This window comes from Terrapene carolina, unplaced genomic scaffold, assembly GCF_002925995.2.
Source record: "Terrapene carolina triunguis isolate 2854851 unplaced genomic scaffold, T_m_triunguis-2.0 Scaffold23, whole genome shotgun sequence".
NCBI lineage: Eukaryota > Metazoa > Chordata > Testudines > Emydidae > Terrapene > Terrapene triunguis.
In genome coordinates this window covers 13,290,702-13,303,887 of record NW_020664374.1, presented here as the reverse complement: position 1 = coordinate 13,303,887, position 13,186 = coordinate 13,290,702, and the positions used below count along the sequence as shown (strand labels likewise).

At 39.3% G+C, this 13,186-nt stretch overlaps 1 protein-coding gene across 1 annotated transcript in view; it reads right to left on the bottom strand.

Moving 5' to 3' along the window:
- The window catches only part of LOC113406224 (male-specific lethal 3 homolog), a 36,684-nt gene that overhangs the window by 16,361 nt on the left and 7,137 nt on the right, over positions 1 to 13,186 (bottom strand). The window contains exons 5-12 of the mRNA XM_026649597.1: positions 12,107 to 12,195; positions 11,100 to 11,222; positions 10,478 to 10,638; positions 7,373 to 7,531; positions 6,577 to 6,839; positions 3,249 to 3,358; positions 2,384 to 2,483; positions 1,635 to 1,719 (exon numbers count right to left, since the gene is read on the bottom strand). Coding sequence (XP_026505382.1) covers positions 1,635 to 1,719; positions 2,384 to 2,483; positions 3,249 to 3,358; positions 6,577 to 6,839; positions 7,373 to 7,531; positions 10,478 to 10,638; positions 11,100 to 11,222; positions 12,107 to 12,195 — 1,090 coding nt within the window. The remainder of the gene's footprint in view (positions 1 to 1,634; positions 1,720 to 2,383; positions 2,484 to 3,248; positions 3,359 to 6,576; positions 6,840 to 7,372; positions 7,532 to 10,477; positions 10,639 to 11,099; positions 11,223 to 12,106; positions 12,196 to 13,186) is intronic.

The following is a 13,186-nucleotide window of genomic DNA, read 5'->3' as shown; positions in this document are numbered from 1 at the left end:
ACGGAAGACTGAGTGGGACAGAGCAACAGAAACTATGCAATTATATATATATATAAATAAGAGAGAGAGAGAGAGAGATCAAAGAAACACTAAGCAAGAAGTTCTGCTCAACCATCACTACGAACCAACAAGAAGAGTTTATTTTTATAAGTTAAAACTTGAAATAATTCAGCAACATCTATAATTAGGTATCACGTAAGTGATTAAGAGTAGAAATTTCAGCATGATAATTTGATGGAAGTCTAAGATAGATATGGACTAAAGGGTTCTGGCAAAAATTCTAGTTAGCCACTTGTGAAAAGCAATTTTTTCCCCTCTCCATAACTTGTGTGTAAAATACCTTTAAATTTTTTGCCCAATGGCAAGGATATGCGAAGAGATATTGTGCCTTGCCTGATAAGTGTATGTGATAATCTTTCAAGGCTACTATCTAACAAAATGCAGATATGTACATATTATGGAAATGAGGAGTTGTCATCCAGACACAGGTCGCTGAGGTACAGCAAGGCGATAAACTAACATAAACTAACACCTTGCGTCTGTTAAGCATCAAATAATATTCAATCCAAACAAAAACAATATCCAACTGCTGAATAATGGTGATCTTGTTACAAGCATATTATGGTACGTAAATGTTGATTACTGTTGGAAGGTCTTATCAAATAAAAATAAGTGATCAAAAACCTGACTCACCAGAACTGTAGTTATACGCTTTAAAGTTATTCTGTGGTAAACTATAACATTTAGGATTTGTTTTATTTTCAATAAACAATCAACACAGCAAAAGTAATTTCATATGTTCATAAACTATATAGACATGATAATCTTACACACCTTCTGATACATTAGTTCCATATAACCACTTTTCAACGTGTGACTACTTTGAAGACACACACAATGTGACATTAAAAGAGGTTTATTCATGTTCTTTCAATGCCTTCCTGACCAAGTACATTCAGTTTACAAGATTTTTATAGCTTCAACCTTGGCAAACTTGTGTTGGGACCTAAAATACAAGTTGGTTCTTTCCTTTTAATAAGTTAACATCTTTAACAAAGGTTCTGGGGACCAAATTTCTTCCCTCAGTTGTATCTGTGTAACTTCACTATCTTCAGGTTATGACCTCAGTGCAAGCTGTGCAGATGTAAGTTAATGTTCATTTATTTCCAGGCCAAGACAGATGCGATATTATATGTCTGGTGGTCAACAATAAAAGTTTTATGTGCTATAATTCTGAACCACTGTATGCCCATCACAGACTACAGATGAAAGTTCTGCTTCCCCCTCGAGTCTATCAATTACGGAAGCACCTTAACAAAAGTTATGACAAAGTTTAAGGACGATAATTTGCTCTGGCAGTTGCACCAGATGGAGTCAATGACCTAAATTGTCAAGAATGACTAGTGATTTTCGCATTCCCAATCGCATGCCTTAAAGGAGTCTGGTTTTCAATGGCACTCAGAGCTTCTTGGAAGAAAGAAAAAAAAAATAAAAAAAAAAAAAAAAAATCAGGCCTTTTAGGATATTGCATCAGGCACCCAAAAATCAAGGCATCCAAAATCACTAGTTACCCTTGAAAGCTTAGGCCAATATTACCTCATCATTTTTGCATGTAATATAGGATGTCAAATTACCTCAAGAACAGTTCAAAATGCTTTACCAAAGCTTTTAGATTTTTGTCAGGAAAGCACATCTTCCCCAGTATCTCTGGAAGTTTAACTGTAAATAAACAGAGAAATAAACAAAAATACTTAAGTCTACATTTTAAACAGTTTAACTGCTTTTACCCAATATTTGACTTAATACTCATAGAAGAGGAATATAAAAATCTTTCCCCTAGCAGCTTCTCTTCTCTTTCAAAAGTATTTATAATCACCATCACAAAACACTTACTGTACATTAGAAATATCATTAGGAAGTTAATACTATTACTTCTGTTTCTTGACATACACTGGAGATACACTGAAGATTATATATATATATAAAAAATCTTCAGTGTAACTGCTACAGAGCCAGCAAAGTGAGCTCAGAACTCTGTGGCTTCAGCACCCAACAGGCAGATTTTAAATGCTCATACAAAGAACAATTTTTTTTTTAATGTATTTAAAATCTAATGCACATTTTTCAAAATATTTTACTGCAACTAGACAACTGCATTAAACATAAAAATTTCCATTTTGCAATGCTGTGATACCAGTGTGAGATATACCAAGTTTTTTTAAATGGCTGTTCTGTAAGTGCACATGGGACCTAATAGTTTTAAATTATGAGCCAAATTTACCTGAGGCCACTATTGGAAAAAAATTAAAACAGGAATGTAAAACCATCAATTTAGATGTACAGCATACAAATTGTGTTTCATAAAACAAGGGTTATGTTTTACCAAACATCCGTAGCAAATGCTGAGATCCATAGATGTAAGAGGGAGGAGGTGGCTGATCGCTTTGGGGATAGTTCTCTGGCATCAGTTTCCAAGACAACACCTAAATACAACATTCTGGTTAGAAAAATATATCAAGGTGTGATCAAGAATAGTATAGCCTATAGCCTGACTTAATTCACACAGAAATCTGGATTAAAGGACAATCAGATTTTTTTAAAATATTTTCTTACATTCCTCCTTTTATTTAACTTTCTTGTTTGATGTTAAAAAGGCTGTTTAACACCATTCGAAGCTTTGCTGTACACACTACAATACTGTAGAGTCCATGCCTCCTAAACACAAATGCACTCCTGACTGTCTTGTAAATTAGCTTATCCAACCAATCCAGCACAGTTCTAGGAATAAGCATTTTGTTATGTAACTAGTGCTATAGAGTTAACAGCGGAAACGCAGAATGCTGTTTTTTCATCAGCACCTAGGAAAAAAAAGTACAGTAGCTCAATTTTTCCCAGTCACACTAACTTCTCAAAGTAGTAATTTTAAACGAAGTATTTTGCTTAAAGGTTTTATTGTGTTTATACACACACATTTCAAAGTGACTTCATTTTTAAAGTAAATGTTGGACAGACAAAAAGCCAACTTGGCCACAGAATGGAAAAGTCGTCTTCAGGGTGATGGGTGGACTGGAAACCAAGTATATAAACCAATAAGTAATGAAACTACTACTTTACTCTGAACTATAGAGATGCTACTGCCCTGCTAAAAAAAAAATGTTGCATTTTACAGGGTCCTAAGTTTTTTCACATAAATCTAACATCAGTTTGGGGCACCAATTGTGGAGATGATTCTTCAACATAGCTGTTACCTCACTGAATTCGTTATTTCTTCTACCTTCAAAGCCAGCAAATACTGCACTCCCTTCTTTGCTAGGAGTCAGAGTGATAGGTGATGACGACCCACTATGGACCGGCGTTTCTTCAAAAAGTAAACAGAAAAATACTTTACACAAAGATCCATTAAATATGGCGTTTATTTCATTCAGCTAGAAAGGTCAGTTTCTTATGCAGCTATTAAACAGAGTCAAAGCCTGCTGCTAAAACCTTTAAAATTTTAAACATAGGAATAAACTGAATATCCAAAGCACCTGTCACGAGTTTATCAAGTCTGCCCACAAAAAAACAAAAACAAAAGACCATTGCCCCTTCAGTTCTGACCTGCACCAATCAGTAAAGTCGGCAGCTTTTGTGTAAAGTTATCAAGGGGGAGGGCAAGTGGGGCAGATGGGTTTAAGCGAGAAGAGTTCCAGGGCTTGGTCCAATCCCCCAGCCCACCCATTGGCTTTTCAGCCTTCAGCCCTGAAACACTCTTGCAATACTTTAGAAGAGGGTCAATGCTAGAAAAACAAATTACTTTGTAAAACTGATATTGCAGAGTTGTGAAAGCGTTGTGTCCAAATAAATTTCCAGATCAAATTTGTTCAGGTTTACAAATGTTTTCTAACAGAAAGCACTGCAAACTCAATGGAGATGTTAAAGTCCAGCTGTTTTCTTTCTGGTTCATACATTATCACTGCTAAAAGACTAAAAAGCTGTCTTTAGTTGCCTTTACTGGAGAGGCAGTGGTCTAACAGGAGAAATAATTAGCAGACAACGAGTTTTGCACAGATCATCCTACCACTGGAACTATTAATAATTCTGGTTATATAACAACCAGAAAAGTATCCATTTCACTCCCGCAGCTGTGTTGATTCACCAGGGATAAAAATAAAGTATGCCTATATGTAGGGCCCTACCAAATTCAGGGTCCATTTTGGTCAATTTCACAGTCATAGGATTTTTAAAAATAGTAAATTTCATGATTTCACCTATATAAATCTGAAATTTTACAGTGTAATCGTAGGGGTCCTGACCCAAAAAGAAGTTGGGGGGGGTCGTAAGGTCATTGTGTGTAGTGGGGGGTTGCGGTTCTGCTACCCGTACTTCTGCACTGCTACAGGTGGCGGCGCTGCCTTCAGAGCTGGGTGGCCAGAGAGCAGCGACTGCTGGACAGGAGCCCTGCTCTGAAGGCAGTCTGCTGCCAGCAGCAGCGCAGAAGTAAGGACGGCATGGTATGGTATCGCCACCCTTACTTCTGCGCTGCTGCCTGCAGAGTCGGGCCCTCAGTCAGCAGCCGCCACTCTCTGAAGACAGCTGTGCAGAAGTAAGGAGGCATGGTATGGCTTTGCCACTCTTACTTCTGCGCAGCTGCTGGCAGGGCACTGCCCTCAGAGCAGAGCGCCCAGCCGATAGCCGCCACTTTCCAGCCACCCAGCTCTGAAGGCAGTGCAGAAATAAGGGTGGCAATACCATGATCCCCCACAACAAAAATAACCTTGTGACCCACCTGCAACTCCCTTTTGGGTCAGGACGCCCAGTTTAAGAAACTCTGGTCTCCCCCATGAAATTGGTATAATATAGGGTAAAAGAACACAAAAGGCCAATTTTCATTGGGGGGGGGGGAGAGACGACACCAGATTTCATGGTCTGTAACGTGTTTTTCATGGCTGTGAATATGGTACGGCCCTACTTATATGACTGAATAGATATAAGAACTCTGCAGATCTGCTCCTTTTATTTTTTTTTTAAAACGACATTATTTTTATTCTGAAAAACTATGACTTTATGACCTTGTTCCCTGATTTTGCTTTGGGACAGACAACAACATGGAATCCATTTTTAGAGTAATTTTTCCAGATGGTCAAATCTCACTTAAATGTCTGAATTAAATGAATTACAAGGTCAGAAAAGTCACACATGCTTGTGGACAATGTGAATGAGACAATTTGTGCAGACTTGAACTAAAAAGAGCTGTTCCTGTGAATGCCACTCAACCATCAGAAAGCTCAATTGAAAACCTTTGGCCTGATTTTCAAAGCTGCTGAACATCATGTAAAAGCCAGGCAACCAGTTTTTAATCCAACCACTTCAGACAAATCCTTGTAAACCTATTCATCCAGAGTGTCTTATAGAACAATCCTAGTGGCCTCCCATCTGGTGGGCACAGAGCCATTTGTGGCTGCCTATTACAGACCTTCAGAGCACCTCACCCTACAGCCAGCCAGCAGAAACCCCAGAACACTGGGAAAGCATTGGTCTGCAACTTTCCCCGCCCCCAGCCCCACCAAATCCCCAGACTAGTCAAAATCTGCCAAGAATACTGAGTCCCAGTGGACACCTCCCCCCCCCGGCCCACATCAGTGGGATGAGCAATCACCTGGGACAGCCTACAAGAACAGTAATACATCTATCAAGTGTAATGAGCTATGAGATGCCCTCTACTAGTGCAAGTGTGAATAAGTAAAAAGTTTCATTTGTTGCCCACAAAGTGGCATAAAATGAAGTGTACCTACTATTAGTTTAGAAGCCATAGAGAATATAGAAGGTTTTAGCTAAAAAGGACAAAAATAATTAGTGAACAGGACAGAGAAAGGGGAATAAAAAGTTTTTCTTCCAACTCAATTTACAGTTCCTATTTCTGACACCAAAGCATCATGGATATTATTTTTTTATTTTTAAAGGGGAGGCTGGGAGGGACAAGAGTAAGGTAGGATCCTTCATACTGGGCAATGGATTCTTTATAATGTGTTGGAAATGTAAGAAGCTTCAGAACAGAAACTATTCTGTACATAAAACAGTTATACTGGAAAGAGTACGTATAATTCAGCACACTGGAAACAGCTGGCGAACAAAAACATTCCAGTACTTCAGAAGTGCTTTGCCCCTTAAATGGAACATCCTGACCAGCTCTTCTCCCTTAACTCCCTAAAAAGTTACCTCTTCACAACCCCAGCATGCAGCTCCATCTCCTCTTCTCTGCCATGTGTCACAGCTGCAGCTTCTGTCTGACAGTAGGCCAGTCACCACTCAGGGTCCTCTCACTTAGCTGGCTCTCCCTTTACTACAATCTCACCTCTCCACTACTGGTCCTACCTACTTCCAAGTCTTTACCATGATTCTCACAGAAGCCATCCTCTGCCCACTTTCCATTACTTGCTTAAAACTCTCCCACAGTCGCTACAGATTTCCCATTTGTGCATAAAAAATTAGAGGCAAAAGGTTAATATAACAATAAGGAACTACTCAAGACAAACGTATTTGTTCTGCAGCCCACAAAGGTGTTGTGATCTACAGTAATATCATAAAACTGCAACCTACTCTTTTCCAGATGCAAAAACAGTTTTGGCATTGAAGCAGGCGTATCGAGATGCCGTCGTTTAGGTTGTGGAGATGCACTACTTTCTGACAACCTGTCACAGTTCGATGTATGACGTGTAGAACGCCTCAGAGACTGTAGTATTTCAGGCTCAGCTTTTCGCCTCTTGGGTGTTGCTGGCTCGCCTGTTGTAGGCTGACTGTCTGTGGATTGAGGAGTTGGTGGATTCAGCAGAGGTGGACTCGGGGATAGCTCCTCCTGATTTCTAGGAAATGAGGAGAAAGCCTCTCATATAATTATAAAAGAGAACTGCTTTCCAGATTTAAAAATAAAAAATCCTGTCTTCTCGGATCTAGCTAAACAATTGTCCAAATTAGGGTTAAAGTCTCCTTTCGAAAATTGGGAAACAATGTGGCTTATTATTTAAAAAGTTGCATTCCCCAAATATAAGTATTTATTTTTCAAATGCTGAAGCCCTTTACACCAATTAAACAGAAATGTAAACCTTAATCTATTCCCAAAATTTCAGTTTCCTTCTATACCACTTAGTTCTACCTTAATTTCTTTCCAAGGTTAGGTTAATCTTGTGGTTGCAACAAAAATTCCAAACCAGGACAAAAAAACCCCACAAAAACAATTGTTGGAAGAAAAGAGTTCAAGATTTTATAAAAGCAATTCTGAAATACAAAAGCAACATGTTATGATTAATCACCCTATCTATTTCAAAATGTATTTCAGTGCTCAACAAAATAACGTGTTTGCTGCCTCATGACACAATTCAGAGTCTATCCAACTTACCTGTTAGTGTTTGCTGCATTTTCTTTGATTGGAAGAAAGAATTTGGATGAAGTCACCTTCTTAAACTGTGCTTGCTCATAGGGATAGAGCAAGATCAATGGAAGAATGAAGTCAAAGGTTATCCTCAGTCCATCCACCATTTCTTTACATAACTCAACACTAGAGAAAAGGTTGAAAAGGAGGAAGAGGAGAATTCAGTTCTAGGTTAGGGAACCGCGGCCAATGGGAGCTTCGGGGGAGGTACCCGCAGGCGAGGGCGGCGCGTGGAGCCCTCTGACCCCCCTTCCCCCAAGGGCCACAGGGACGTGGTGCTGGCCACTTCCGGTAGTGGCACGGCACGGGGCCAGGGCAGGCAGGGAGCCTGTCTTAGCCCTGCTGCGGGCTGCCGCCACCCTGGAGCCGCTCCAGGTAAGGGGCGCTGGGCCAGAGCCCGCACCCCGAACCCCTCTTGCACCCTGCACCTCAACTCCCTGCCACACCCCTCCTGCACCCTGCCGAGCCCCCTGCCACACCCCTCCTGCCCCTCAGCCCCCTGCCACACCCCGCACCTCCTCCTGCACCCCAACCCCCTGCCCTGAGCACCTTCCTGCACACCGCATCCCCTCCCACACCCTGCACTCCCTTCCGCACCCCAACCCCCTGCCCCAGCCCTAGATTCATGGCCCTGCATGCAATTTCCCCACCCAGATGTGGCCCTCGGGCCAAAAAGTTTGCTCACCCCGGATCTACAAAATAGGGCAACTCTTATCTCACATGGGTGTTGTTAATATGGGTGAAAAACTGGGACACTCCCATTAATAAAGACACCACAGGAAATACCTGTAAATTCACATAAACAGACCACAGAATGGTGTGCAAAAGTATGGGAGAGAAAGGACAAAGGACTACAGCTTTTGGGAAAGCATTGTTTTTCAAAGAGTGCATACCATTTCATTATTTAGTTGACTCTTTGTGAACAGTAAGGAGGACGAAGTTTCTCTAATTTAGGTGGCAGATAATCCCTTGACTTTAATTTGCTTGTAAGTGACAAAGAGTCCTGAATTGTTGCTTTGAAGTTACTAGTTACAGCAGTGGTGGGTAACCAGCGGGCCACGGGCCGCATGCGGCCCATCAGGATAATCTGATTGCGAACTAAGACACATTTTGCTGACATTGACCGTCAGCAGGCACGGCTCCCCGCAGCTCCCAGTGGCTGCGGTTCGCCGTTCCCGGCCAATGGGAGCTGCAGGAAGCAGCGGGCAACAGAGACGTGCTGACCCGCCGCTTCCCACAGTTCCCATTAGCTGTAATTTGTTTTATTTTAATCAACATTTAAAAATCTAATCGGTTTTTAGCTTTTTTATAGTATCAATTAGTACACATACACTAGTTTAAATTAATACAAAATTACATTTAGTTCTCTATTCCTATTTCTGATGTCTCATGATAAGCACTGGTTTGGTCTGGGATATTGTACTGCAAAAAGAACCTAAGTATCATTATCCTATCAAAATAGTGAATGATACATGATAGTACAAACTGAAGCACTGCAAGGAATAAGACAATTCTGAATTGCTAAAACAGAATATGACAAAAAAAATTAAAGGTTTTTTTTTTTTTTTAAAAGGATTCAAGACTACACCCCAATGTTAACCTGAAATAGGACAGCCCATCCATTCGGACTGTTACTTTAAGAGGCGTTAACCTCTGAGCAGGAGGGATCATATGCTTCAAAAAAATCACAAACATGCCATGTATGGATGGTTTTATCTCTACACACATTTATCTTCACTGCATAGTGATGCTTGAGGTCAAGAGCATTCGGCAGCCTAATCACACAAGAAAAGTGACTTGCCTGTAACTGGTATCCTCTGAAGGCATTTTGTGATACACCTGCACTTTTGGAGTTTGTGCTTCTATAACTTGACCAGGTGTCAACTCATAAAGCTCAAAGTTTAACTTTACTTCAGCAGGGGGTGTCTCACACCAGCCCCTACAGTGGAAGATAGGTACCTCTTAGTGCTCAAAATTAGATTCCTGTCATGCAGAGGTGAAAACGCCCCATATATACAGAAATTCTTAACAAAATGGCTAAAATAGAAGCCTCGACTTATGTGACAGAAGGGGAGAGTGATGCTTTATTGTAATGTAAGTGTAGAATAAATACACTTAAAGAATTAGTTAGCTTAAATTCAGTTAAGGAAATATATGTGCTGTAATGAAAGGCCCTAACTAGCAAGTAGAAAGGAGGTCTTGAAAGTAATAATCTAAGGCCAGAAGAAATTAACTAGGGAGGATGTTGGTTCAAAGAATAACTAATAAGGTAAGGTGAAGTCTCTAAAAAGAGGGCCTCTGACCAAAAGGGGTGACTGCAGATAGTTTTAAATAAGAGAGAATCTGTCCAAGAAGGAGCCAGGATGGAGCTTCCCATCCCACAGACCAGTATTATTTTAAAAAGTAAAGCCCCATGTGAACCAGGTGCAACAAAAAAAGCTATTGGTCAGCAAGAAGGAGGAGAGGCCTTGGGGAGAAAGGAGGTTGTAAATCTTGTCTGGATTAAGACTGGAAATAGGGGTGAACTGTCTCAAATTGTTTGGTAGCTAAAGTAGTAATAGCTATGACATTATTTGTTTGTTGAAGGGTATAAAAAGTTATGAATTTGAGGGTTCTTTGTCAGACCCTACCTGATCATGCTGAAGAACGCCAGGATGAGAATGCCAAATGTAGGGGAAACTATTTGTAAGTATACTGATCACATGCTTATGAATGCTTTGTTGCTGTATTGGGTGTACAGACTGCTCATCCTTTGGGCTATTAGGCATGTTTAGAGCAATTGTATAAAATACCATTTGGCCTTTGGACTTAATAAAGGAATTTATGGTTAAATTAGTATTGTGGTAATATCCTTGTATTATTATTAGCAATTCCAACATCAACTCTTTGGATAATAGTAATTTTCTCATCTCTAAACATAAAGTTTTCCTGATATTGTTGTGCTGTCTTACACACTGGGGTATGAATCCACTGTATATGGATGGGCACAAAAGCACACATCATCTAAAACCTGGGCTTGAAATTCAAATCCGCTCTTCCTCTACACCCAAACAAATGGTAGACATTACTTACTTCTTTTCTGGTGGGACATAATGAAGGTTCATGTTGACATGTGAAGTCATTTGATGGTGCCGAGATCTTTCATTAGCTGAAAACGCTGCATTAATGGCAAAATTCTTCACATACGACTCCAAGATAGTTATTATATTTCTCTGACAAGGCAGTTTCACTAGCTGAAGAGACAATTTGATGACTGTCAAATAATACAATTATGGATTTAAGCAATGAGCCACAACATTAACTTGTGACCCACTGCCTAGCCTAATTAACTAGCCTATTCAGCAAAACTTTATACATATATTTCAAATTTGCTCCTTAAATTATACTTTTGCTCAATCCCTTGTGTGTCCAGTTTTGGGGAACATATAAATATGATAGCAGAACAGGATTAGCTCAATGTTCTATTCCAAATTTCCTAAAACAAAACCAAATAAAGATGTGAACCCCAATTTTACAGATTAATATATTGGTAATTCAGTACTCTAGGCATTTAGAAGCCTTATCCCCTGAAATCTTAGAAGTTTTGCTGTAAAAGCAAGTTAGCTAAAATAATGGAAATCACTACATGCAAGTGCATCTTTTGACTGCCTTCAGGTATTTTTTCATATACTCTCCCTCATTTAACCAATCATACCCGTTTTCTCCTGTTAATATAATAACAGTCTTCTTCAAGCTTTTTTTTCAAAACTTCAGGAATTTCTATGCTTATTGCTCTTTCTTCCATATCCCTTTTAGTGTGAATCTCTTGTTCTTCTTTCTGCAACAGCACAAATCAGTGTAAGAAAAAATGATTAGTGTTACTAGTTAATTACTGTAGTATTTTAGGCAAAACTAGATCAAATATTAAAATTTCTGCAAAATAGAAACTGAATCTAATTACTTGTATGGTAAAATACATGTAAGAGTACAAAATGTAGTTTCTTACAGTAACACCTTCAATTTATTTCAAAGTCCTGTTTTAAAAATTCTATTCATTTTTTCACTGTTTTCCTGTTTGCTTTTTGCTCTTTCACGTTACATTTAATTTAATAATAATTTAATTATCAATTGGGTCACTTTCTATTTGTTTATAACCAATTTCGCTCTCAAATTATCTCTCCTGCAGTGTTTAGATTACAAACAGCTTTCGCACACCTGTTTCCACTGACGTTTTTGTACAGTGGAAATATTTCTACTGGTCTTAGATTCTTACAAATAGGTCTAAATTTTAGCCTAATGTGAGTTGGCAGACCCTCTTTAAAGAAACCGTGTACATCAGCCATTAAAATCCTGATGGCATTAGAATCTGCTTCACCTGAAGAGACTAGTAACATTTTACACTAACTATAAATCCGGGTAGTGCTGTTTGCTGGCAGACCTTAAGAGTGGAAATAGAATAAGAGGAACAAGTCTAAGTTAATACATTTTGTATTGAGATCAATGCCATCTAAGGGAGTAAAACGTCATCTATGAGTTTGAATAGCTCTACTACAATAAGACCTCTGTTAAGAGTCAATAATCATGAGTTCTAGTCCTGGCCCTATGACTACATGCTGCATGGCCTTGAGCAATTAATTCACTTAACCTGTCTCAATTTTCCCAGTTTTCAATCATGTAAAGTACTAAGTATTATTAAAATTAAGGGAGCTCATAGAAATATACCATGTCTGTCCTCTCTTCAATGTCACTTTCTTCACTTTTTATTTCTTCATCGGTTCCTTCATCACTGTCATCAGAAGAACTACTTATAGCTGTTTAAGAGAGAAATTAGTTATCTTTGATATTTAGCAAATTTATTCTGCATATTACATTGGACATAGATTCATACCCAACAATTTTTCACTTTGTAACGTTTAATTCAAGACTGTTTGGTTTGGTTTTTGTAATGAGGTATAAACTAGAAATGCTGAAGGAATATTTTAAGTATTTTAGCGTGCAATAGTTAGGAAGCTCAAACAAACAGAATGTTCATATATCAACTTTAAATGATGAACATTCCCCAATATATGCAAATTCACAACATTTTTCTACAACCAGTAGCTCTTTTTAATTTTCACTGGACTCTAGTTGTAAGCAAAAGGTTTTAAATAAATATCACTTCATATGCCCAAATGCAAGTTGTGAGCAAGTTATACCAAATGCTGAAATGAAAAAGTTGTAAATAATAATGGTGTAAAGATGTCTGAATCAGAGGAATGACAATGGCCAGCATACTAATGAAGTGTTCACATTGCAAAACAATACAAACAGACCTTAAAGTTACTAGAAAAATGCCCTGGGCTAGATGGCTGATAGAAGAAAGAGGCCAGGAACAACAACCAGCATGCTGGGGGCAAGAAACACACCTCTTGACCATGCAGGTAGGGAAAAATCCTGTTGCCCAGAAGATCAGGACAAGCCAAAATGGTAACTGCACAAGCATCAGAGTCCTTGCCCACCAGGCAAGGACAACAGGAGAGGCTGGGGCCAGACAGAGCAACACTACTCTCAGATCAAAGGGTAGAGGCCAGATCTGTAAAGATATTTAGGTGTTGCTGTTCTCAGCATCGCAACAACTACATGCCTAAATCCCTTTCTGAATATGAGATTTAAGCTCCTAAATCAGTTAGGTGTTGACATGCTGAGAGCAACAACCCATAAATAGCTTTAAAAATCTGGGCCAGAGTGCCCAGAAGAGCTGAATGAAGCAAAGAGTACTGTCTGCCTCAAGGGTAGGGAGAGGAGAAGGATATCTTGGTGTAA